Genomic DNA, 27,474 nt, shown 5'->3' with positions numbered 1-27,474 from the left:
TAGTGTTACAGGTGAGTGTGAGATCATTCCATGACCTCTACCAGTAGCACCAGAAATACAAAAGCGTGGTCTGTTCCAATTTCCATCAGTGTTTGAAGCTCTTGGAATACTAAGACGTATTGTTGTTACAGATTCCCTAGTGGGAGTTCACTGCACGCACGGTCTCAATCGTACGGGCTACATGGTGTGTCGATACCTTCGAGATCGTTTGAAGATTCCCGCCGGCACTGCCATTGAGAGTAAGCATAATGTCACTCAGGCTAGAGTGTCGTAAAGTACCTTTATTCAAAGCAGAGGACGTGTCCTGCCTAAACCCTCTAAGGAACCTACGCCTCTTAAAAAGTAATAGGTCTTGAGGATTTAATTTAAACTTCAGCACGTTTCCTAGCTAGTAGCCTTGATTTTTGCACATCTCGTTTCTTAGATAGAGGGAGTTGAGGTTAGTCGCGCTAGCGCAAGCAGGGGGGCACAGTAGATCCTAGGATTTAATTGTATTTTAATCCCCAAATCATAATAAATAAAAGGAAACGTGTTGCTAGAGGAGCGCGTACCCGTGACTGATTATATTTTGGATTTATACGAGTTTTCATGGATTTTACTGGATGTATGATATAAAAGTAGTTACTCCTTGTAATATCGGCTGTTTGTCCAGGCGTTTATTTATTTATTTAAGGACAATCAATTACAGTTACAATAATATAATATAATGTTGACAAGCTTTTATACAAATTACTTGCCCAAAACTAGTAAATATAACTACTCTTAATATAAGTGAATATCAAAACATTGTACGCATGTAAATGAAAATCAAATGAATTTAGTTAACAGACATTATTTTCACATCTTAAATTGTCGTATGATACGATGACGAAAGGTTCTACGTTCCGGCAAGCCCCCTCAATACCCCACAGTCACAATGCCCCAATGTCACAGTTGGATAATCCCTTTCCTGGACTTTCTCAGTTGGACTGCCCTTCGTCTTCTCGAGAGGGCACTCCAATTCCAACATTGCACCACGCACCAACCCATAATTAAAATATACTCACCAACTGGATTTATGGGGTTTCTCCAAACTGCAGTTATCAAGTACTTTTTACCATGCTACAACAAACTATAGAATGTCTGTGTATTTTGGTATATGAATCCATCTAGGGTACCTTCAAAATAATTGAATACAACCACCTAAACAGCCGATTACGTTGTGAGAGTATGAACAACAATTATCACTTCTCATCGTGTGATTCTTTTGTGTCCTTAAACCTGTGAAACGTAGTCAACGGGTACACACCGAACTTACTCCGAGTATGTTCGACGCATACATACGTATTAACCGGCGGACTGTCCGATAGGGGCGTTTCGAACAAGTACAAGCTCTTATTCGTTACAGTTCGATGCTTAATCTCCCTGTTCATCGACCATAGAACCCAGTAGACTCTTAATACCTATTTCATATTCGAAGCCAAGAAATTAGGCTGAATGCACATTGGCCAGGTAATGATCATCGTACGATAATAGTATATTGTAATATGTCAGGTAATAATGACAATATATCGTAAGGAATCGCTACTGGCTACTATGAATTTATATAAGATCTGGTGTCCGTGGCGTTCGAACTTTATTAGGCGTCGAAGTGTTGTAAAGTTGATGGCTCGTCAGACAATGGGCAACGGCTATCGAAGGAAAATGTAATAGTAAAATTAATTCGCTATTTAAATAAAAAAATATAAATCACACTAAATTACTTCACAGAATTCGAAGCGGCTCGTGGCTATAAAATTGAGAGGCCGAATTATATCGAAAGTCTTCATGCTAAATTGCCGTCGGCCAAGCCCTCGCTGCTTCGACACGAACCGCTTAGTTGGAGAAAGAAGAGTGTGAAATCGGATGGAACGGATAATCTCAGAAACAATGACAAGTTCAGGAATTTTAATAAGGGAAAAAACATGTCGAACTATTATAAGAAAACCTAGCATTGTAATTCTCTTGTTATTTACACTCCGAACATCAATTTATAATTGTATTAGTTAAAATACCTACTTGTTTTTTACTAAATGTAAGTCATTTCATTAGTATTGTCGTGTAAAAGAGCACTGGCGATGTACTTGTGCAGTAACGAGTTGTGGACCAAATTGGCGGTAAAACAGGGGTGCGGAGGGGAGAGAAGCGTCGTATATTAATTGCAGCATTGTGTTAGCCGGTTAGTGGAAAATTGTTTCATGTTGTTTTTGCTTCTAAGTACAGTCTTGTATAACATTTTTTTTCACGGTTTACATTGGATGGAAATAAAAATAAATAATATAGGAAGTTGATAGCGGTGCAATTAATAATTTAAAACAATCTTTGTAGGAACCGTCAACTGTTTTTATTTAATTGTTATTTCTTTCGATTACATTTTGTATTCAAAAATAGTACAACTTTTTCATTGTAATTCTTCCTAAACACATATATATTTTTAATTAAATTTCTAGATTGTATTTTAGTTAGTTCAATCGAGAAGTAAAATTGTGACCACTTCTCTCCAGTGCTATATTAGCTCAGAGTGATGCGGTAGGTTGTGATCCGATTACGATTTACATTTTGTTGCCTTTATTTTGGGCAGTTGGTGCTGCTGAAAGAGTCTGCCCACTTCATCGTGTTATACCATGACGTACCTAGGTACGTACTATAATCGTATCAGGCACGGTTAGAAACACATCAATGTACACTAAAACGAATATCACTTGTGAATCACACGATAATAGCCATGATGACAGATTTTTGATTTCTCTTTCGTAATGTTGGTGCACGTCTACTAATTTGGGTCTCTTAAGTGTCATGGTGGGTGATTATGAAATCATTGATAACGCGTAATTTATATCTGATTTGTTTTATTATTGTTTAGTTTAAACTTCAAGCGATGCGGTGATGACTACGCCGTTTAATATGGCCGATCGAGGGAAATTTGTACTTTTATTTTGTCGAATATATGTCAATTTTTCATCAAAACTTAGAGTCCTTTTAATAATATATTTTCTGAAAGACCATTTATTCTTTGATTCTTAGATACTATCATGGTCATAGTTGAAGGTTCTTGATTTTCACGCGACTGTGTTGGCCGGACACCGAACGTTCTAGTGGGCGTAATGTCTTACTTTTCAATACAATTAATAATTTTTCCCTGATCCTATCCTAGTACGGTCAAGGTATGGTACGATATAGTCGGCAGACATCAAGTGCGAATCGTACTCGTACACGCAGAGTTCCGTATCATCGTACAAGATACAACACTTGTTACATTTTTTATACTTGAACTTTATTTTATTTGCATGGCAATTTTGCAATTGACCATTTTTATTTTTATAATTTCTTGTAATAGCGGCAGTAGTATTACCTATAAATATTTCAGTTTTCTAACTATTGTGGTTTCAGACCGCTGAGAGACCGTCCAGGGTTAGTTATCCCTAAAACTAAGAGGAAACATTAGTTGGCCATTTTTCCATACAAACGCTCTCGACTCTTTTCTCCTTAGTTTATATCTGGAGATCAAAATTATTTTCAAGTTAGATCAAGATTATCATTATCTGTGTGTCTCTGTTTTGCTTTCATTGTTTTCATAAGTGCTGCACTTGAAAAAGTGCTTAAATCGGCTTAAAACCACAGACGCTAACAGAGTTCCAGTACTAATATTTTAGTATTTTCTATGATTAACGTGAGTGTTACACATTTAAATAAAACACTTTTTAAAAGATTTAAACGCGTGTAATTGTAACTATGTTTTTACATTCGATTTTGCGTTAAAGATAATGATGGTGTAACCCTTCCAGGTCCCCCCGAAAACTTGGCCTGGAAAGCAACGATAAACAAAAAAATTAAAACAGTCCGACACAGAACTTCATCCCATTCAGTTAGTTCCCCGAAATTTCGTTTGGGAAATTTTTGGAGGAGGAAATTGTCGAGAACTAAACTCTCATTTTTTAGTTTATTACTCACGATGTTTAGTCATAGCTGCAGTTGTTCTTATCACACTGATGATAGTCTCGCCCGCGTTAGCGCGACGGATTCTAAAACAATCGAATTCTTAAATCCAAAAAGTCTCCGCTAATGTTTTCTCTTAAAGCACGGCAACAAAAAAACTAGGCTTTTATAGTAACAAGACATGTTTTAGTTTAGTTTCTTCTATACTTATTAGATTAGTCACGTTAGTTGAATTTAGATATCACCACGCGATATCCATGTTATTGTCGTCATATGAATATAGTACAATCTTTCGGATTTAAATGCAAAATTATAATGCATAGTGGGTACTAACCAATAACTTTTTTGAAAGCATAATATGGGAATATTATAAAATATAAATATACTAGGTAAATATAAAAATATATTTTAATGATTAAAGTTTTATTTTAGATAGTCTTGGATGCTATGCCTTAGTCTTACGTAGTATTAAGAATTTAGAAGGATTTCGAGTAATGTATTTTAAATATTATTTTTGACGTTATACCGTCTTTATTTAAGTAAACAAATAGTTACATTAACGAGTGCAAATAAATGTTAATATATTGAAAAAAATAAAGTAATGTAATACAAAATGATAATTCACTGATTGAATTAGTAATATCAATTCAATTCAATTCAAGAATTAAATTTTTCATCAATGTTTTATTATAACGTTACCACGTAAAATGATCGTCTTTAAACTGACTGTAGTGACAGCAAATATTTTTACTTCTTTTTTTATATTTACTTCTGGTAATACAGATATTGGTATATATATCAATAATGCAGTAATTATGTTCGTTTCCGAATTTACATGAATTGTGTGGGCGTGTTCGGTTGTGTTCGCCTTTAAGGGGTTATAATATAATTTGCACTAATATTTGTGGACCATGCGATTTGAGATTCTGTCTCTGAAAACAACGCCTCTAACCCAACTGGCGTTGAAGATATACTTGAAGAGATGAACAAACATAGCGCGTCCTGTGTCGCTTGTTTCACCGGTAACACCCCCCCGGTTCAGGAGCGCTATCAGTCATAATTTATTATGTAAATATAATTTGTATACCATTATAATTTCAGCAGTAGGGAATTAATTTATTTTATTTTTTATTCATCACAAGAAGGAACGAGACGAGCAGGACGTCCAGCTGATGTTAATTGATACGCCCTGTCCATTATAATGCAGTAGCGCTCAGGATTCTTGAAAAAACTAACATTTCTGTGCGGCACTACAACTGCGCTCGTTGAGACAAGATGTTAAGTCTCATTTGGCCAGTAATTTCACTAGCTACGGTAGTGTTTCGGTAAACACTATGATGCTTACACATAACTGCTTCACGGCAGAAAAAGGCGCCGTTGTGGTACCAAAAATCTAGCCGGCATCCTGTGCAAATGAGCCTTCCACTGAAAAAACCCCATAGTCGCCTTTTACGACACCGTTGGGCCTGGGACTCCCCTATTCTTTTTATGCCCCGGGGAAGCACAGGGCAAAAATTTATGCTTTAAAATAATACAATGCTTAGAATGTCTGACTGGAAACGATAAGAAACCCATAGATGAGGCACAGCTTTTGCTATCATTACAATTTATATATTATTTTTATATGGTAAAACTATATAGATGCTTTTTTTGCACATAGTCCAAGTGATATATTGAGGCTGTTGGATGGCATACTACTTCAGCAGGCCAGGTTCTAACCTAAAACCCACCATCTTCCAGCTCTGTCAAGATACGAAAAGCATTGAAATGAAATTAGTAATAGAATGTTTACTCATATGCATATGCGCGTTTTATAAAACAGCTTTGTTCAATATTCAGCGCTGTGCATTAGACATTGAGTTGATTTTACCTTGTGGTATTTCTTGCTGTATGGTTTAACGGTACGCTTTTTTATCTGTTGTGAGAACCAGACGTTAATATTGAAAATAATTAACATTGGAAAGTGTTCTTTAGTAGTACTGAATCTGTAAATAAAACCAACTCATCTAAAAACTAATTCGAGCATGCTCCTAGCGCCCGTCGTGTGTATGCAACCTTTGAATTAGCTTACGCATATTATCAAGTACGCGGTAAATTTAACTAGATAAAAATGCAGTAAGTCATGAGAACAAGCGTAATTATTGTGAAATTGGTCGCGTCACGTAGAGATGTGGCCCGCACGTGCTTGATACAATCACGATCACAGATTACGACCGCGACGCACTGAGAGGTGCTTATTAACATTCAGCCCTCAAACTTGACGTGGAACCTGGGAGTCTTTCAGTAACCTTCCTTTTTATGACAATAAGGGACGAGACGAGCAGGACGTTCAGCTCATGGTAATTGATACTCCCTGCCCATTACAATTCAGTGCCGGATTCTCATGATTCTTGAAAAACCCAAATATTCTGAGCGGCACTACAATTGCGCTCGTCACCCTGAGACATAAGATGTTAGGTCTCTTTTGCGCTAGCTAATATTCACTAGCTACGGCCCGCTTTAGACCGAAACACAATAATGCTTACACATTACTGCTTCATGGCAGAAAAAGGCGCCGTTGTGGTACCTATAATCTAGCCGGCATCCTGTGCAAAGGAACCTTCCACTGGTCGTTTGACGAGCCACTTGGTGGACTGGTGACTTTGCGTGCAGTGTGATAGTATCTACTGGAGCTTAACTGTTATATTTTTATCACCCTCAGTATAATATTATTCACAAAAATCGATGTATTAGCACGAAAAACAAACTACCGGCTATCAGACATAAAAAATCTTTTCTGAAGATCCTGGTATCAGTCCATAAACCGTGGGCAAAGTTTGAAATTAATCGGACGTTTCGATGGGGTCGAAAATCATGTTTAAAGATTCCGTTACATACAAACAGATATACATACCAACCTAAAAGTGCGGCAGACTACTTAAATTATTGTATTGAGAATCGTGTAAAGTTTCAATCCAATGCGACATTTTGAGTGGGTGAAAATCGTGACGAAATATTTCGTTAGACATTACATAGACAAAAGTCATAAGCTTATGCTATAAAGTGTTTACTATTAATTTATTAATTAATAATTAGATATTTAAAAAATAAACCGGTTGCACTCCGGGAGTACCGAATAAGTGAAATTTTGAATATTAACGTTGTGCATTTTTGAATATTTTGGGCTGGCTAGAGAATAATTTAGCACGAATTGCTTTATTTATCAGAATAATAGTACTAGAATTTATGTGGTTAAATAAAATATTATCATGTCATTTAGTGTGCTATCGTACAGAAAAATGACAATTTATAGCACATAAAATAAATGAACACTTCAGATATTACTACAATTATTTTACATTAAAAAGTTTATGTCTCAGAAAAATCAGCTTTCATCCATAACTTCAAGGACTATCTTAGCAACTTTCCATTAAGCCACGTGTCCTGACGCGAATTTAACATTTTATACCCATCCCAAGAAAAGTGCTCAACGACGCTAAAGAAGTTTTCACTTCAATAATTAGTATATATGTCTTATATACTAAGAAATGAAAGGTTGAAAAAAATGACAAAACAAGGAAAAACACTTATTAAAATTAGAAATAATCAAGTAAGCGACATATTTTCATACAAGCCACAAAAAGAGATAATATCTTAGTCCCTATTTATTAAAACAATGCAGTTAGCCTAATGTGCAATAAAAGCAGATTTTCTGATGCTGTACAGATTGCGATGACGAAATTTTTCGTGGAAGAATTTAGATTTGAAGTTCATTTTTCTGAGATGCTTGTAGAAAAAAGGTTTACAGCAACAATTTATACTTAATACAATTTATATGTATATGCATTAGAAAGAAGAATAGAACAGAAAAATCATTTATTCAATCAGGTCAAACTGACACTTATGAATGTCAAAAATTTTACCATCACTTCCAATGACGTACAATACATAAACGTCATTGATCACTTCGGAAAAGTTTTGATGAGTGGCAAGAGTGACAAGAAATTCATCCCCACTCTTTTTTATCTTTATTTACAGGTTCAGCATTTTACACAAAACTTTATGTAATGTATGTAAAGTGACACACCAACATTATTTAAACGTTTTGACTTACTCGTACACTTACTCGACTTAAAAAAAAGATAAAAAAAGAAGTTATTAATCGTAAGAAACTCAAAATATAATTTATTTAATAAATTTTAATAAATTTAAATTGAAAAGCGTAGGGTGCTTTTTAAGATATTATTAATATAATAATCCTTCTACACCCTACGCTTTTTTTATAATATAATATAATATATTATTTACACTATTTTCAATTTAAATTTGTTAAAATTTATTTTCTATTTTCAGTTAAAATTATATAAAGCGTGTTTTTAAGTTTTGTTAAACTATTATTTATTTTTCATTGTTTAGTAAAATTTTCTATAAACGCGTATTTTTAAAACTTTTAAGTTCTTTAACACTAATTCCTGCCTTATCGACCATAGATAAAAATTATATAAATTGACAAAAATCTTAGTTTGCAAATTGAATAATGGAATAATATTATCAAATAAGTGTATTGTCTTATTATCAAATAGTGTATAAATCTACAAAGTTTGAATGAATTCTGGCCGTTTAAAGTGGGTCAAAATCGCATCTAAAGGAGTCAGTTGCAAACATACAAGTGAAGATAATATAAAGGGTATAAAAATAAAAGGCTTGGAATACTTGATTTTGTACATTTATATTAATAAAATAATAATGTTTTAATTTCTGCAATAGTATTTCATTCTGATGATATTCACTATTGAACACGTTCAAAATTGGTTTATTATCTGACAAGCTTTGTTCCTATTTCCACTATAATTCACAAGACAAGAACCCGAATGTTATGGTAAAATGAATTTTACTGTTACTGATTTAATTACTACTTTTACTAATTTGATTAATAATTTAATCTATATCTGTCCACAATACGGCCCTTTTCATTAATGTATCACTAGCTACGGATACATTGCTGTCACCGTTTAATGACAAGATCTTATCTATCCATAGTTATGTCTAATATAGTTATAATAATATTAGTTGTAGTCCAATGCTATCTGTCGATAGGTTGTTGAAATGTAAGTAAGCGTAAAAAATAGATTTGTCTACCTCTAGTAAGTTAAAGTAAGGATAGATAGGTTATTGAAAACGGCCGTTAATTTATCTATATAACGTAATAGTGAATCAAACGTATAGTTTGCAAACAAACTATGTATTGCTACGTCACGTGGATAGCATAAAGATTCAAATTATTGATTAAATAAAGTTTGTCTTTAAACATAAGGCTTTGTTGATTATTTAAATGGTGGTAAGTCAATCGATGTAAGGCGATGTAATATGCTGTGGCGTGTTGTTCCTTGGTGTGGCGGTGCCATTTTACATGTAGGGAATTGTCAGGCACTTACTACCAAGCTATGAATATTGTAGATAGATAATTTTTTTAGGACAAAATACACAAGATAAAACATTTAAAGGTTATATTGTAATCCTATTCAAAGCACTCAGTCATAATGTATAATATCCAGCCAGTTACAGCCTCAGTTTGTTATTCTTAAAATATAATGCAGATAAATTTTAATTCCCAATAAGTTACCTCTTCGATCTATAAATGTGTTACAATATATTTTATCAATTTAAGATTTTTTTACACTAATTCATATTATTTATACAAGACTAATTTGTAATATAATTTTCTCTTATTTATTATTTGCTGGCCTGTATTCGATAATCCCCGTTTTTCTATAAAAGTCTGAAGGTTACCTTTGTCGATAAACGTAGGCAACATAACCCAATCTTTTCAATTTGTTTTACACATGTGCTTTTAGCAACTAGAGAAAACATTGCGCTCCTTGCATTACCGTTATGGATTGTAACAACACAATTTCATCGTAACATAATAAATAAAAGATATTTGCCACAAGTTTGTCGCTTTCGTAAAATAAATCAAAGGAGAGATGCGACAGATACGAACGAACCTCACGGTGTCCTACTTCTTCGAACCGTATTTCACGCTCAAAACTGACTTATGCGTCTACTGTTTGTAACGCTTATATTTTCAGGATAGTAAGTAATGCCGGTTGTCTGATTTATTTGTTGTCGATACCTGGTAGCTTTCGAGTCACTTGCAGTCATTTTTATTGCTCTATTGTTTCGCGAGTAGAGATTACGAGAACGTCTAGTAATTTACTCGCAACCACTGTGTATTGTGTATCGTTTTCTAGAGTTCGTCTTGTAATGAATTGCAATAATTTTGCGGGTGGTTCTAGCTCGTCGAGTAATTTAAGATGAAAGCTTGACGCGAAGAAGTTTCACGCTCTCGAGACAATACACACTATGTACACCTAACGATGCAAAATTAATTTTAACCAGAGTTACCTGTAGGAAAGAACGTAAACTATAAACGCGCTATCAATATTATCTAGTTCTTATACCAATGTTCAGTATTGTTGTAAGTCGCACTTCTTAGAAATATGCATAAATTGCAGCTAGAAAATTTTATTTGTGCTTTAAAAAAGTAACAACTTAACTTGTGTTATCGGATAGTTTCTGTCCAATCTTAACTACCTGGCTTCTGTCGTGATATATTTCATTGAAGGACCTTTGTTTGAGTGACGTGGATGGCTATTTAATTTATGTTCATTACTTAGCCGTTTTTAATGTGCTCAGTTTAATTTGATGACAGTCGGTAACACTACGGGCGCCTTCTCGATTGTTATCGGTTTATTAGTAATGAGAAGTCTGTGGGTCACGTATACTTCGATTGATAGATCCTCTACAATAGTCACGGATTTTGAATTTGAATTAACTGTATAGTTATGTAGTGGAGAGGGTCTGAATATTTTGTAAGTAGTCAAATACTATATATTTATAAGATATAGGTACTGTTTGCATAGTTGTTGGAACAAGTTGTTGATGAAAATAAAGATTTTTATTCTCTATCAGTTTTTTATTTTCTTTACCTCATTTAAATTTTCCCATTACAAAAATTAAAGTACTTATAAATTGTTAATTCTACTTTCGTCACTCGCGCCGTACATCATAAAGTTTACAACACGGTAAAACTTACAGATTTCGAGCGTCTATTACACATAAGCTGTCATACAAACCGAATTAATTAATTGATTAAGACAGTTTTATGGCATAAATGCGTCAAGGGAATTTAAACGTTTGCAGTAAAGTTTACAAGTGCAGTATAATGCTAAATAACTTGATATATGATCGTATATCAACGACGCGACGTGAGAACGCGGATATCTTGGTTTCATTGTTTATTTATTAGTTTTGTCTTGTTATTCATTTACAATACTTATTAGTGCTCAGGTCTGTAGTATTATGTAATGTGAATCGATTGTTTGATCTCCGGTTCGTAAGTTTATAAATCATAATCATAGTTATCGTCATTGGACGGTATAATGACGCCTAAATTTTAATGTTATTGACTTGTTTTTATATCATTAATATTAAACTAAATAAATTAAGTTATCTGTGGACCTGCCATCGATGACGTCACATCGTCACTTTGTTACGGTGTGCAAAACAAGCATCACTAGGATATTATTATTAATAAATAAACAACGATTTATAGTTTCAGTATTAAAGATTGATGTAGAGGTGTTGTGTTGTGATTCTGATTAATAATACTGGTAATGATAAAAAATTAATGATAGAATCTGAGTTAAGTAAAAAAAAAAATGCTTCTGTTACTATTATTCTATATAATATGACACAGAACAACAGAAACTACAGAACTATTAACAATAAAAGTCAAAACGTAATAATGAAAACTTCAAACACAAAGCAGCAATAGCACGAAAATATCACGACGTGTAACGAAACTGTAAACCGTACTTAAACAGGACGATTGCGAGGGGTTGAAAGGGAACTGGGAGGGGACTTCACGTTTCAGCGAGGTTCAGAGATAATGTGGGGCGGGATGGATTTTGGGTCTTCGTTGAATAAGCAAAATAGACTCGTGTTGGAGACAGGAGTGGAGTAGCTTGAGTCAAAATGGCGTCGTCGGGTCCGTCGATTGTTTTTACAAAGGGGAAATGAAGGATATTGACAGACTTGGAGAGAGATTTGCCAACCTGCTTGAGCTTGTTAAGTTTAGAGTTTGTTAAGTCTGTAAATGGTAATTCGATTCAAGAAGTTCTTAAATGTAATAACGGTTTTTTAATAATAAATGACATTGTTGAATCTATCACTGGCATTGTTGCAAATACATATCTCTTTTTATCTGATTCTTGCCGTCTATTTTCATCTTTGCAATACAGGCACCAAATTTAATTATTATCTGAATTTATGTCGAGGTCTATAATATGGTTTTTCAACAACAAAAAAGTGACAAATAATTCTCTATTCTTCAACGTTTGCTGTTGGTGTCAAATTAAAGGTAAAAGTTAGGACACTCAATATTTATATCTTAGATAATTAATACGTCTTGATAGAGCTGTTAGACAACCGATGAAAATTTGAATTAACAGGTTTACTTTAGTGTGCGTGACAAGCTACGTCTTACACTCGCGATTTGTATGTAAATTTTGTGTTAGTGTGCGTGGATCGCTCAAAATAAAGGTTATCTGTCTTCTGTTCGTTTTCACAGCTGTCGCAGTCTTTCTAGACGTGCAAATGAACTTAGTTTTATATTATACCTACACTTACCCGGTTAGGTGAAGTAATTATTGCTAATTTTCAAATATTATACTCAGAGAAACTTTATTATTATTTACTTGTTTGAAGTCGGTACTTTTTTTGTTATACAGCACGTTGATTTCTTTACAGATTACTAAAGCGATAGTACCAGATAGTAGATCATATCGTTAGCTTATTCATTTTATGTAGATAGTACGTACGTCTGTACGTATAGTTTCATATCACTTCTGATATGCAAATGCTTATAAACTTCTAAGTAAGATTGTTATAATAACCGATAATTCGATAAGATTGAAAAAGGAGCTTTCAACTTGTTTGGTCGAAGTTATCTCAGTTTGAAATAATATCGATAGGACAGGAAGCGATTTATTAAAATTTGATCGTTGCATCTTAGGGCGGCCGGGGGGGAGGGGGGGGGGGGAATATGACATGCTTTTATTATGTGTGTTTTATAGCGGACGGATTTGAATCTGATCCCGTATCGACTTACACTTTGGTTGTTTGTGTTTCGTTACTATGAATAATTGGTATTCATAGTTGTATATAGGTGTCAGCAATAATATTATTATATAAAAAGACATACAAGGCATTTATTTTCTCAAAATTGATTCCTTTACAATTATTTTTGATGTCACTTCTAATACTACCACCGCTTCGGAAATAAATAATATTCTCAAAAGGGAAGAAGCGGCGCAAGAAACTCTCCTAACATTCTTTTTTGTGCTTTTCCTTATAAAATATACAATATTGTACTGACATTGTTATTGCTATAAAATAATCATAATCTAGTCCCAGGTCACATTACTTTAAACATGGTTATAAATAACTATAATCTTATATATAAAATTCTCGTGTCGCAATGTTCGTTCCCGTATTCCTCCGAAACGGCTTGACCGATTCTCATGAAATTTTGTGAGCATATTGAGTAGGTCTGAGAATCGGCCAACATCAATTTTTCATACCCCTAAATGTTAAGGGTGGTCCACACGAAATTTTCTTTTTAATTTTTTTTGACATTTTTTTTAAATTTGATTATGAGTCAGGATTAAAAAATACATACAACTTCAAATTTTCACCCATCTACGATCAACAGTTACTTTTGTATCGCGATTTTAATATCGGCAATACAACGTTTGCTGGGTCAGCTAGTAGAATATAATATTCAGGACTTTAGTTAAATTAACTGACTTAATTTGATTGGTGTAGGTTAGTTGGCACTTCAGCAGTGCCAAAATTTGACAAGGATGTCTGTCGTGTGCTATATAAGGTAGAGTGCTAAATTCGAGTATTCACTACTTATTGTGAATTGTAAGTGGAAATTCTTCCCAAATACAGTGATCATAAGAATTGTATGTGTTTATATAAAAACCCCTCTTATATAATATGTAGCAATTTGACACGTGTATCGCCTCTACACGGTACATTCTGCATGAAGAATAGCAAAACTTAATGGAATTCACACTAACATTAAAAGAATCATGCTATTCCGCAAAATAACACCTAATTCAAAAAAGGTTATTTTTTGTAAGAGAAGGTACCAACGAGCATACGGGTCACCTTATCAGGTACCATCGTAAGTGATCACCGCGCTCAATACTTTATTATAACACTAGAGGAATTTTAAAACCGAAAACACATTAGTACGTGGCGGGCGAGGATCGACCAGGGATCACCGTGGTTTGTAGCTATTATTACTTTCGCAGTGTGTACATTAAGGGATTGTTATTGAAACCGTTTTCAACAGCTTAATTTCACGAGTCAACATGAGACGAGCTACATACTAAATGGTACACCTCGTGCTGTTAAGGAATGAGGCAAGTAATAACTCCGCGTTGTCAAAAAGTATTAATATATAAGTTAAATTATCACACAAATTTAAATTTAGGACTGCCAAATGACTCTTCTATGAAAGTAGTTAAAACCGCTCTAAATCGGTTAATACTTATTTAATTTTAAGGTTATGCTAACCTTAACCTTAACCTGCTTACACATTACTGCTTCACGGCAGAAATAGGCGCCAACTTCCCATCATATGACCCCTTTGCCCGTTTGTGCTCTCTTATATATAAAAAGTTAAAGACCTAATACTCGCTAACCACATAGAAATACTATGTGCTGTTTTAATAATGAAGTCGTATCAGTGAGGTCAAGTTTGCGTTACGATTTATAAAATAAAATGATTGTCAATGATTTTCTATTTTCGTGGGATACATTTTTAAACAAATAAACATATTTTTTGGTTATTTTAATGTAACGGTGTGATAAGTCACATTGCTGATACAAACATAATCCGTAATATGTATTAGGTATAGAACTGGAGGCGCCGTGTCTGTATATAGGGATATTATTTCTAAAAACCCTATATGGGTGATAAAAGGAGTAAAGCTAAATTCAAGAAAAAAATTAAAAATAAACCCGTCTGCTTGTCTGTTCTTCTGTACACGATAATCTCAGGAACCACTACCTTCAGCGGAGCCTGGAGCCACATTTAGGCTGTTTTTGATCAAAGTCAGTGCACGAAGAAAAAAAGTAATGTTTTTGTTTGTATGGTTTCCTCCCACCGCGGCTCCGCCCTCGCCTCTCCTTGTCAAGTTGAGCGTGCTACACAAGCACATCTCACCTACAACTATGTATATATAGTTACAAACCTACCTTGGCTGACACCGACTCCAAAAATAACAATATTTGTAAATAAACTTAGATTAATTAGATTATATAAAATAACGCAATATTTTTTTTACTTTTTAGTTCATATTATATCTATTTTTTTATATCGCTTTATTGAGTTATTCGCCCATTTCTCGCACACATACTTTTATGGTTTTCTCATGGTTGCCATTGTTAGAACTGGATAAAATTGCAATAGGACTCAATCATCAAAACCGGTTCACCAAGTCGAACATTCTGAAAAAAAAAAAATTCGATCAATTGAGAACCTCTTCCTTAATAATTCTTATGTTTATTATATATGATATATATATATGAATTCTTATTCGTACAAAGGAATCCTAAATTACGTGAACCAAAAAAATTGTGTCTAGACTTAGTTATATCGATAAAACTTATCATATAATTACAAAAATGGCTAAATAAACTTACGATTTCCAGATGTTCTGCAAAATATTGTTACCTGTGTTCCAGCATTTAATTGTCAAATAGGTACTTATTCCCCAATATTTATTAAGTTTTATATTAGTGTTTAATCCATTATTTTTATTTTTCTCAATTGGTTTCAGCAAGTTTTCTAGTTTTGTAATGTTGTTTAGTTTAGATATAAATAGTAACATTTATAACTGTTTCTCTTATTCGTACATGTTTAATTATGTACTTATCTAGTTGGTAAGCCTAAATAAATAAATAAACGAAGTCGCGGGCACACCCAGTGATACCTAAGTATTGAAGACCTTGTTTAACGGCCGTTTTCAATAACCTATCTACCCTTAGTTTAACTTACGGATACATTGCTGTCACCGTTTAATGACAAGATCTTATCTATCCATAGTTATAGTCCAATACTATCCGTCAATAGGTTGTAAGTAAGCGTAAAAGAATAGATTTGTCTACCTCTAGTAAGTTAAAGTAAGGATAGATAGGCTATTGAAAACGGCCGCAAATGTAGTAAATATAAAGATCTCAAACTGTAATTACTGCATTAAACCCATGAACGCATTGCTACAACGAAAGAGTTGTTCGAATTAGTAAACGAACAACATTTACAAGAAGAGTCCATGGAAATTATCGTTTTTTATCTAATTAATAGACTTGTAAATACCGAATTTGGACGGTTGGAAATACTTATTTTTCATTCGCGTCGTACCTATGTGATAAGTATAATCTATTGGTAATTAAGAGGTAATATATTGAGTATCCATGTCTCAGATTCATTAATAGATCGTTACTCTTACTTTAGAAATTCTTTGTGTAGAGATGCTATTGACACAAATAAAAATATTATACGGGATTTGAGAAAGTTTTACATAACAACAATAAAACTTTGTTACGCCTATTGCTTGTGAATCGATGGTTATAATAATAAAACCACGTATTTATTTTCAAAAGTAAAAAGTCTTTGTCATTGGTCTTGTTTTCTTTGCATATCGTAATAATAATAATTCATGAAAATAATTCGGGTTCTATACTGGTACTTGCTTCACTGAGCTTGAGATCAATAGAGCGTACTTAGACTATGCTCAGACTTTACTCACGTAAATCTCTGCTGATTATATGCTTAGCAAAAGATTTGATTTCGCTTTTATACTCATTTGACAGCCGAAATTGTGCTGAGCTTATTAAGCTAAGACAGCCCAATGTAAAACTCAATTTTCTAAGGTTGCTAGTGGTCCGACGTTCACGTCGCAGCGACCCGCCGCGTTTGGCACTACTACAAGTCAGCAGATTGGGATAGGATGCGTTCCTTTTTTGCATCCTACCCTTGGGACAAGGTTTGTTTCCCTTCGGATGATCCTAGTTCCTGCACCGTTGCAGTAGCTGATGTGATACTGCAGGGCATGGATATTTTTATACCAAGCTCTGTAGTACCGATCGGTGGCAGATTACAGCCCTGATTCGATGCGTCAGTTGAAGCAGCATCTTAATGCAAAAAAATAGGCGTATCGAACTGGGCTCAAAGGATCGGAACCGCAAAGTTCTAAAGAGGAAATACAACCGTGACTGCAGAATCGATAAGCGGCATATCGCCTTGCGGAATCGAAGCACGTTGTCAAAATCGTTAAGCAGCTTTCCAGTTACCCGATTAGAACACGTAAGTTCTGGTCGTTGTCGAAAGCTACTCTTGGTAACTTCAACCAGTCGTTCCTACCGCCGTTGCACATGAGAAATGACACCCTGGCCCATACGGCAAAAGAGAAAGCCGATCTCCTGTGCGCCCTTTTTGCCTCCAACTCGAGTCTTGACGACAACGGAAAAACACCACCGACCATCCCGCGGTATCAGTGCTAGTTTGAAGTACAGTTGAGACAGAAAATTGTAAAGCAAGCTCTGTTTTCGTTGGACGTCAGGAAGTCGAACGGGCCGGATGGCATTTCTCCAATCGTGCTTAGAACGTGTGTTCCTGAGTTGAAGCCGGTTCTAATGCGTTTATTCCGGCATTCATATACAAAAGGCGTAGTCCCTGACTAATGGAAGTCAGCACTTGTCCATCCAATCCTAAAAAAGGAGACTTCGGGCAAACTACAGGCCTATAGCTATTACCTCCCTGCTCTCCAAAATTATGGAGAGCATAATTAACCGCCAGCTCTTGGTATACCTAGAGGGTCACCAGTTGATCAACGACCGACAGTACGGCTTTCGCCATGGTTGATCGGCAGGTGATCTTCTGGTATACCTAACACATAGATGGGCGGCGGCTATCGAAAGCAAGGGGGAAGACCTGCCAGTTAGCCTGGATACAGCGAAGGCCTTTGATTGTGTAGGGCACAAGGCATTTCTCTCAAAAATTCCATCATTTGGGCTTCCCGAGAGCTTATGCAAGTGGAACTCCAGCTCCCTCACTGGGCGCAGCATACAGTTTGTTATCGACAGTTATTGCACGAATCCCAAGTCCGTGAAAGCTGGAGTGCCCCAAAACTGTTTGCTATCTCTCACACTGTTTATTCTGCTTATCAATGATGTGTTGGACACCTCCAACATACATTGCTATTCAGACGATAGCACGGCCATCCAGGTCTCTAGGGAAATCGTCGACCAGCGCCGGGAGAAAATTGTGTCTTCTATCGAGTCCTCCTTGAGGAGGTCGCGGAATGGGGTAAATTGAACCTTGTCCAATTTAACCCCCAGAAGACTCAAGTTTGCTCGTTTACCACTAAAAAAACCCCATTTGTCGTATCACCGCTCTTCGACAACACTTCCCTTACAGCCTCGCCTAGTATCGGAATACTGGGTCTCGAAATCTCGAGCGATTGCCAATTCCGCGGCCATCTGGAGAGCAAAGCCGAATTGGCCTCGAAGAAAATGGGCGTCATAAATAGAGTACGGCAATGCTTCAAGCTGGCCCACATTCTAGCGCTGTAAAAAGCGCAGGTCCGGGCATATATGGAGTATTGCTCTCATCCATAAGACCGCGTACAACGACGAATTGTCGGGGACCCAGTGTTCTGTGAACGGCTGGATCACTTGGCGATGCGAAGATGTCTCTACGCTTTATTGTGTGTCCTCTACGCATTTATTAGGGGGGGTGTTCCGAAGAGCTATTTCACCTGATTGCTGCCGCTGAATTCCACCTTCGCACGACACGACACAAGTTAGAATATCATCCCCAATCTCTGGATGTGTGGCTGTCCTCCACAGTGCGGTTTTCAAGGAGCTTTTTTCCACGTACTACAAAGCTGTGGAATAAACTTTCTGGGGCGGTGTTTACGGGACGATACGACATGACGGGTTCCTTCAAAAAAAGCGCGTACACCTTCCTTAAAGGACAGCAACGCTCCTGTGATTCCTCTGGTGTTGCAAGAGAATGTGGTCGGCGGTGATCACTTAACACCAGGTGTCCCGTACGCTCATTTGTCCTCCTTTTCTATAAAAAAATACAAAAAAGTCAATTTTATCACACTCGGGTAAGTTTAACTTATGTAAACTCAGAGCAAAGTCTGAGTACGCTGTATAGATCTTGATTCCCTGATTCTCAAGATGACTTTGATATGTTATTTAGATTATTTTGATTCTTATATTCTATTAGTGTGAAATTGTATTTTTCATCCTCTGTATAATAATCTTCCTAGTAATCGACGTAAAGATTAACAGAATCTGAAGCATCAGCCTTAGTGAAGTAATAAGGGGATCATTTGCATCAAGTGATAATGTTTTAGCGCAAAGAAATTACCCAGGAATATTACATACAAGTATATGTGGATACCTATCCCAGGATTATCGAATCTATCACCAACATTCAACCACCGACGTGACCTTCGTTACAATATTTATCAATGAGAAGTGGCCGGTGGCCAATTATTGTTGTCTTATTCATCAGTTGCACTTCACCTTTCTGTAAAAATGCTTGATTTGATCTAAAATAAAAGCAATACCAATAAATTTTGGGTTTTCCTCAATCCCTCGTAGAAATGATCATAATCAGCTTCATTTGCAAAAGGGGCCAATTTGAAGCAAAACCAAATCAGTCTAATGTGACAAAGGCTTTATTCATTCATATTTTTAATTCGGTTGAAACACCCAAATCCTTCAAAACCATGTCCTATATCAGGAAACCCACCGAAGTATAGTTTTTATATAAATTAAATTTGTTACCAAAATTTATGAATGAAGCGGGACTCTACCCCCGCGCCTCTGGGGTGCCGTCCGAGCGCTCTTATAAACTAACTCTCTCGAACGGTTGGCTCAGTTTGTTCAAATCAAATTTAATATCTATAGGTAATTATTACTTACACCAGAAGTGGATATATATATATATATATATTTATCACTATAAAGTAACATATTGTTTGGTATAGCTTTTGTCCTTAACTCGTGCAATGGTAATTGAATATATGAAAAATCTTGGAGCGAGTCCACTTGCAATCCTTAAAATGCATTAGAATGTTGAAAATATTTTCCGATTTGTTGCGAAGCCGTTGAAATTAAATCGAGCATTGGAATATATTCTACACAAGAGTGGTAACGACTGCTCGGGGTAATATCTGAGTGCACTTATAGCGGTACATTTGGACTTGAGCCACGCAATATATTTATATTGTCTATCTATGCTGAAACTAACGGCTACACATGGATGTACATTTGTCTATTTAGTATTAAATACAGCCTTAGTTTAATAGAGAAACTAGTTTGGGATTGTGAATTTAACTGACTCAGCCTTAGAAATGTGATTGAACAGGTTAATTATCTGTTTGCTAATATTAATGCTAATCCGTATAGCCGCTGAATTTTTATAAAACACTAGCTGACCCGGCAGACTTCGAACTGCCTAAATCGATAAATAAAAGACCTAATCTTTTGTATAAAATAAAGTTAAAACAAACATAAGAAATAATTTTTTAAGTGTTATTACCCGTGTTTTAAGGAAGTTTATTTTACCTCCTTAGAAAGTTAGAAAGATATAAAAAGTTCTAATTAGTTACTCATTTTAAACTATTATTTTTATTTGATTTCTGAACGACGGGGGACACGTCAAAGGAAAATCAAAATTGTTGTTTTTATTTCAATCCGAGAATTTTCATGTTTATTCAAACCTTTTAAACCTTCCCTGGACTTCCACACACAATTCAAGACCTAAATTTGCCAAATCGGTCCAGAGTCGTCGTTCTCGAGTTTTAGCGAGACTAACGAACACCAATTCATTTTTATATATATAGATAGATTACGACTTCGACATTCAAACGACTTCACATATGTTTGATAGTTTGTAAGGGTTTGATAGTTTTTGTCTCATGACGAAAATCATATTTAACTTTCATAATTCTCAAATGATTACTTAGAAAGTGCAATATGACGGTATATTAAATGTAAGGCAGTGTGATTTGCCCCCAACAGTATTATAGGACACCAATTAAATATATATTACTGCGCTCGTCATTCCAAGGTTGAATTTCTCATAACTGTTTCAGATGTAGTTGATTTAACTGCCTCTTTATTTTCGCATTAATAATCCAAAGTCATTTACTGATAGAGATGTACCTTTCAGATTATAAAAGATTATTTTTGATATCGCCGAACACCACGTCGAGAGTACCAAATAAATTACTGTGTGCAAAAGTGGGTCGGGTCACACAAAATATATTATTATCACATAACAAAAGACATGAAAAAGTAATAATTGACATATGAAATTATTAATTGGATAAACTATTTTATTTCACAAATTTACATAGAGATATAACGATGGTAAAGTAACCATTAATAAACAAAGTTATTTAATGATTCAACAAATAAAATTGCTGCCATAAAACGCGATTAGCAAAAACATGGCGCTTTTGCTATAATTAAAACGCCAATAAAACGCGCATTCAGCAACTGTCATTACGGACCGCGACTACGGAACGTAAAGTTGACAATGTTGGCACCGTTTCCAATTGCGTTCACATTCGGCTGCCATACGGAACCCCAAATTGCTTACCGAGACGCCCGACAATCATATTTCATATGCGATTCGCACATTTCGCGATTGTCATGGATGTTGCAGTAGTGTCTCTAAAATTGGTATTTTTCATAATCGTCTAGGTAATTATGAAGGCTTCTTATAACGGGACTGAGGAGGGTTAAGGAATCACTAGTACAAGGAATCTTGGGAAAAATGGGAATTTAATTTAAATTTTTAGGTTCCCAATACCCACAACTTGTATAAAATTTTAAATGCCGTATCACATTACATTATATTTTAACGGTTTTATGAATAGCTTAATAATAACTCTTTTAACATTTTACAAAGCATCATAAATGAGTCCGCATTTTATATTAATTATGAACTGCGTACACAAGAACCTAGATGAATAGTTGTCCATAGTATATTGCAATGTATAATGTATGTGTCTTTTAGTGGAATATACTGCATGTGTTCCAACATTTCAAAGACAATCTAGTCAAGGAAATAATTATTGAGTCAGACGTAATAGTTTACAATGAAATCATTGGAAACATATTTACGAACTATATATTCTTATTGTAATTATTATAGAAATACATTTAACTTTTCACTAAATCTGTTCAATTTCCATTATAAGATATACACAGCACTAATGTTGCACAATACGTCAGCTGTATAGCTACAGATATACTGCTATGAATATTTCGGTGATACGAACTCACGAGATATGACCCACACAAAAAGTGTCTAAAAATAAGTTCTTTTACGTATTTATTTATCGAGTGCACCAGTCAATAGCATGTCGGTGACGCGAACGACATAAGATTTTCCCATTACCAAAAAGTACTCTAAAAGGCTTAAGATCACTTCAAAAAGGATAAAAATTAAATGTATGCAATTATACACAAATTATGCAGTCTTTTAGAATGCCATTACTGTGAGCGACATATAACGATGCAATATCAACATCGTGAAACTAACCAAAACAACGATATATAACATACCTATATGAACATTACATAACATTCACAATCATGATTCAACTTTTATTTAATGAATATGCATGTTTGCCTCAACCAGGATTCGATCCAGGGACTCCCTATTTAGTTCTGACGTTTACTATTCTGTGGATAGCCACCTCAGTTGCTAGATAACAAATTCAAAGTGAAATATTTATATTCAAAATAGGATGTGATATTACTTATTGAAAGTCAAAAACTACCACCCATTCCAAAACGAATGCCTCAGACCTGAGAAGAATGGGCGCAACAAACACAACGGGCTTTTTTTTTATCAATATTGTACACTTTTTTTTAGTAATATTGTACACTTAAGCTTATTATTTAATAGATTGATGGCGGTCGCTCCATTCCCAACCTGTGGTATCATTAAGAACGTTATTTGTGTTATAGTAAGCTGCCACACAAACGTTTTTTAACAATTCTTTTGAATAACTTAACAATTTTGTTTTGAACATTTTCTGCCCCACAAAAGACTTACTAACTCGACTTAGCCGAGTAGTAGGCATTATCAGTTTATGTCTGTTACTGCTGTTAACATTATGGTTATGACAGTTTCTAGCATATTCACTTATGTGCCTATGAACATACATTACATTATCAAGAATATATTGAGAAGCAACAGTCAAGAAGTTCTTTGAATTTTGCTCTCAATGATTCTTTTGGACCTAGGTTATAAATAGCGCGAATAGCCCTCTTCTGCAGTACAAATATTGTATTAATAGCGGCAGCGTTGCCCCATAGCAATATACCATAGGACATAATACGATGGAAATAACTAAAGTATACTAGTGGCGCCGTATCTATTACAGTTAATTGTCTAATCTATTTAACCGCGTATGCTGCAGAACTAAGTCTAATCTTTTTAACCGCATATGCTGCAGAACTAAGTCTGTTCGCCTATCCTTCAATATGGGGGCCCCATTGTAATTTGGTTTGGTTTAATTTTCTTTCGCATATTTAAGCCATGATAACAACTGGAAGAACAAAAATAATTCACAGGTCATATCAAATAATGTCCATAATATAGTTTGCACAGTAACTTGCACGCTTTTGTGTCTATGTAATAGTGAGTTTTCGCTGGCTTTATTGCCCATATCAACTTTGTATTGTGTGGTTTAAAACATAATTTGTGCGAGTTTATTCAACGTAAGTCATATTTATATGGAGTTATGTTAATTGATTTTTTAAGCAAAATAATAGGAAGTTTCTGAAATCTTAATGTTTGGGGGGATAAAATATTTGGCTCTATAGTTTTTGATAATATTTTTCAAGACCATGTTGTTTTGTTGTGTAGAAAGTCACAATCATTGGAGATTTCAGAATTGCAGGCAGAAGTGATAAAAAATTTCAAAAATTTCTATTTTTATTCTAGTTTTAAATGAACAAGCGTAGGGCTCAGTTGTTGGTAGGTATATACTTTATATGATGAGCATGGTAGTTCGTCCTTGAGTCGCTTAGTGTTTTAGACTCTGGAGTTACACCATCGTCAGTATTCTGGGCCATCATGCAAGTTATCCGTAGAACAGAGAGAGTCTGATAACTTAATAATAGCTTTAAAGACTTATGTATTTTTTATCCACTACGTCCATACTTTCTGGAACACCAGTATTAATCAGATGCTGGCCTATATTGAGGGTGTACTCGCTTTTTATAAGGTATCCACGTCATACCGACGTAATGCTGTGTGTACGTTAGACACTGTAAATATTGAAAAAAAAAAATTGAATTAAAAATTGTTATAATATTTATTATAGTAATTAGAGAGACACTTTCATGTTGTCAGCGATATGCTTAAGTGCATGGTTTATTATATAATACTAAAAAAGTGAGTTCCTTGTCTTTAAGGCCGCCGGTGGTAAATGCCCAGAATCTGTGCTTGCGAACAAACTAAATGGTTACAAATTGAAACGGGTCTATCAGTTCAAGTACCACTAGCATTATGTAATTGACAGCCTGGATGACCAGGTACGTATTGAGAGGGAACGAAGAAGACTGGCGGTCTGATGGAATATATTGGCTCGCAGGTTTGCTCGTTGTAGCGTTCCCGTTAAAATAAGGGTTTTAAAGCTTATTTTACACGTGCAGCCTGTGGATCTATTACACTTAGTGGACTCTCAGCGAGTCTAAGCGCTCTGCACATTCAATATAACAAGGGATACAGGATGGGGTTACCCCGCTACTGCAGTGCATCTGGTATGCACATGCAAGCGCAAGGCGATGGCTTCCATGCCATAATCCATGAAAAACTGCGTCGCTACTCTGCTGAGTGCGGGCCAGCCCTAACTCCATCCTGAAAACTTTAATAGCAGGGAGGTATAATTCTGTGATTTTTTATTTCATAATTCAAAGATGCATTACTGGAAACGTTCTTGTCTTTAATAATTAGAACTAATATAAGTAGTTTTAAGATCTTTGTTTTCTTCGATGTGAACTAATCTGAAATAAACGACATGTTTGTACTTATTTTATTAATTCTACAGGCTAATAACTAATTATATAGGCTTTTTTACCAAATCTTTGATTGAATTTAAGATATAAATAAATTAGAACCTACACTTGTCATTGTGAAGAGAGAGAAGACTAGTGCTGAAGCCTTTGAAAATGATAAAATGTGAAAAAAAAATTATAGTAGGATGAAATCTACTGGAAAAGGAATAGAATATAATAAAACATAATATGACACTGAATCATTATCCTTTTTACATTTATAAATAGATTTGATTAATTGTCATCCATATTTTGGCAGCTACGAAATAACAGATATGAATTCTCTATGAAATGCCTTTTTATGGGCTTAAATTTTCCGAACATTTACCATTGTAATGTATGTTTTTTTCACACCATCAAAAACAAAAAGCCCATCGACTTTTTTGAAAAAGCTGATATTTTGACGGGAGAATTTCTGATTGAAAATTAGGGTTCTTTTTCGATGATCGAGTCAAAATAAGGTGAAAAAAAAAATATTTCAAAACAAAATCTTCAAATCAAAAATCAAAAAAATTACAGTGTATTTATGATATTTAAACCTAAAGCTTTGCTTTTTTTCATTATACTTGTTTTTTCGCCGGAAATCAAGACAAATTGTTATTTACGCTTAAACTTATTTTCCCTTTCATTTTTGTTACATTCTCTTCCTTTTCCAATAGGTTTCATCCTTCTATTATTTTTTTGGTTTCAATTATTATCGACCCTGGCCTATTTTTCCAGTCAACTTACAGAACAGAAAAGTGAAACGAATAATTAATAAAATACTTTTTAATAAATTGCAAAAAATAATTACCTTCTTTAAAATTCAAAAGGAATATATTTAAACTTTAAAAAAACCGTTTGTGCGTAACGGCTTTATTATTATTTTTATTCAACATAGAATATATTATATTTTCGATGAAAATCGTAGCCCTCTTGGAATGTGTTCGAGAGATTGGAGAGGGCAGAAGTATACTATAAGAAAATTCAGAAAGTTTATTAAGTGAATAAATTATGCATGAATATATGTTGGGGAGATTTTACGCTCATAGTTTATGTGAACGACCTATTTTGTAAATGAGAAATCCCATCTGTGGTTGTGAGAATTCAGTTTTTTTTTAACTTAACGGCAGTATTTTGTATGCTTGGGACAATCGATAGAAATTTTCTTATTGTATTTCTGGCGTTTATTCATGTTATAATTCAAAAATTTGAAACATACTAGTATTTAAAATCACTTATTAATCGTCAAAAACTAGCACCCATTCAAAAGTATGCCTCAGACTTGAGAAGAACGAGCGCAAGAAACTCAGCGGGCTTTTTTTTCTTAATTTAGTTAAGCTATATGCAGTATCGCACAAAAAAGAATTAGAAAAATAGCACGAGGGCGTGTGGTATCTTTGTGTATTTGAGGTTTTGGTTTCCCTACCCGAAGGGTACCCAAAGGGTCTCTATCTCATAAGCCACATTACTTAGGTGTTTTACAAATGCCGATATGAGAGCAAATAATAGAAAAAAGCCACACATGGTCATGTGTGGCTTAAAACTACACGACAGTAACTTAAACAATGCTTAGGTCACTCAGCTGAAAACTTAATCAGATGAGGTTAATCTCGCCTGATTAAATTATTTTTAATAATACGAAATATAAATATGCTCATCGAGCAAGACACCCTTAGTCAACTGAAGTCGACTGTATTCGATGGAGGATTGGTTTTCCAAATTTTCTCATATAGCGCTCTCTCTTGGTTCATTTATACAACTTAGTAACATATTATAAAACAAAACCCTCCGCTGTGTCTGTCTGTCTGTTCGCGATAATCTCAAAAACTACTGCACCGATTTTCACGCTGTTTTCACCATTGAATAGCGCGGCCTCTCCAGGAAGGTTTTACTTTATAATTTGTTAAGTTTTTATATACATATTTGTATTCACTAACGATATTTGTTGGAGAAGAGGAAAACGCTGTCTTTAACCTCCAAGATATAACAAAATAGTATATGGTGGAATTGTATATCTTACCTTGGTCTACGGAAAACTCCGTGATGGCATATTATGTCTGTCTATTAAGGATAGCATACTATTCATTTTAATACTTTAAAAATTGCCAATAATAAAACGTGAACGTAAAAGCTGCTTATAGAAATACGATATTAATCCTTATCATTTTATTATTACATATCGTAAAAATCATTCGGAAATAAATATGTCTTTGTTTCATCTTTAACTTATAAATTTTGATTACATATTTCCGATGGCTTTAGACTACATTAATCCCGAAGACTTACATCACTTTTTTACAGAATAGCAACTGTACAGTT

General features: G+C 34.7%; 1 protein-coding gene across 1 annotated transcript in view; it reads left to right on the top strand.

Annotated features, from left to right (window-relative positions):
• LOC126975262 (RNA/RNP complex-1-interacting phosphatase) overlaps positions 1–4,367 on the top strand; it is a 77,534-nt gene extending 73,167 nt beyond the window's left edge. Inside the window, exons 8-9 of the mRNA XM_050823071.1 lie at positions 132–239; positions 1,750–4,367. Of these exons, the coding sequence (XP_050679028.1) occupies positions 132–239; positions 1,750–1,970 (329 nt within the window). The 3' untranslated portion in view covers positions 1,971–4,367. The remainder of the gene's footprint in view (positions 1–131; positions 240–1,749) is intronic.
• Positions 4,368–27,474: the final 23,107 nt, after the last annotated feature.

This window comes from Leptidea sinapis, chromosome 35 (assembly GCF_905404315.1).
Source record: "Leptidea sinapis chromosome 35, ilLepSina1.1, whole genome shotgun sequence".
NCBI lineage: Eukaryota > Metazoa > Arthropoda > Insecta > Lepidoptera > Pieridae > Leptidea > Leptidea sinapis.
The sequence above is the reverse complement of the archived record's forward strand: the minus strand, read 5'-3'. Positions and strand labels throughout refer to the sequence as shown.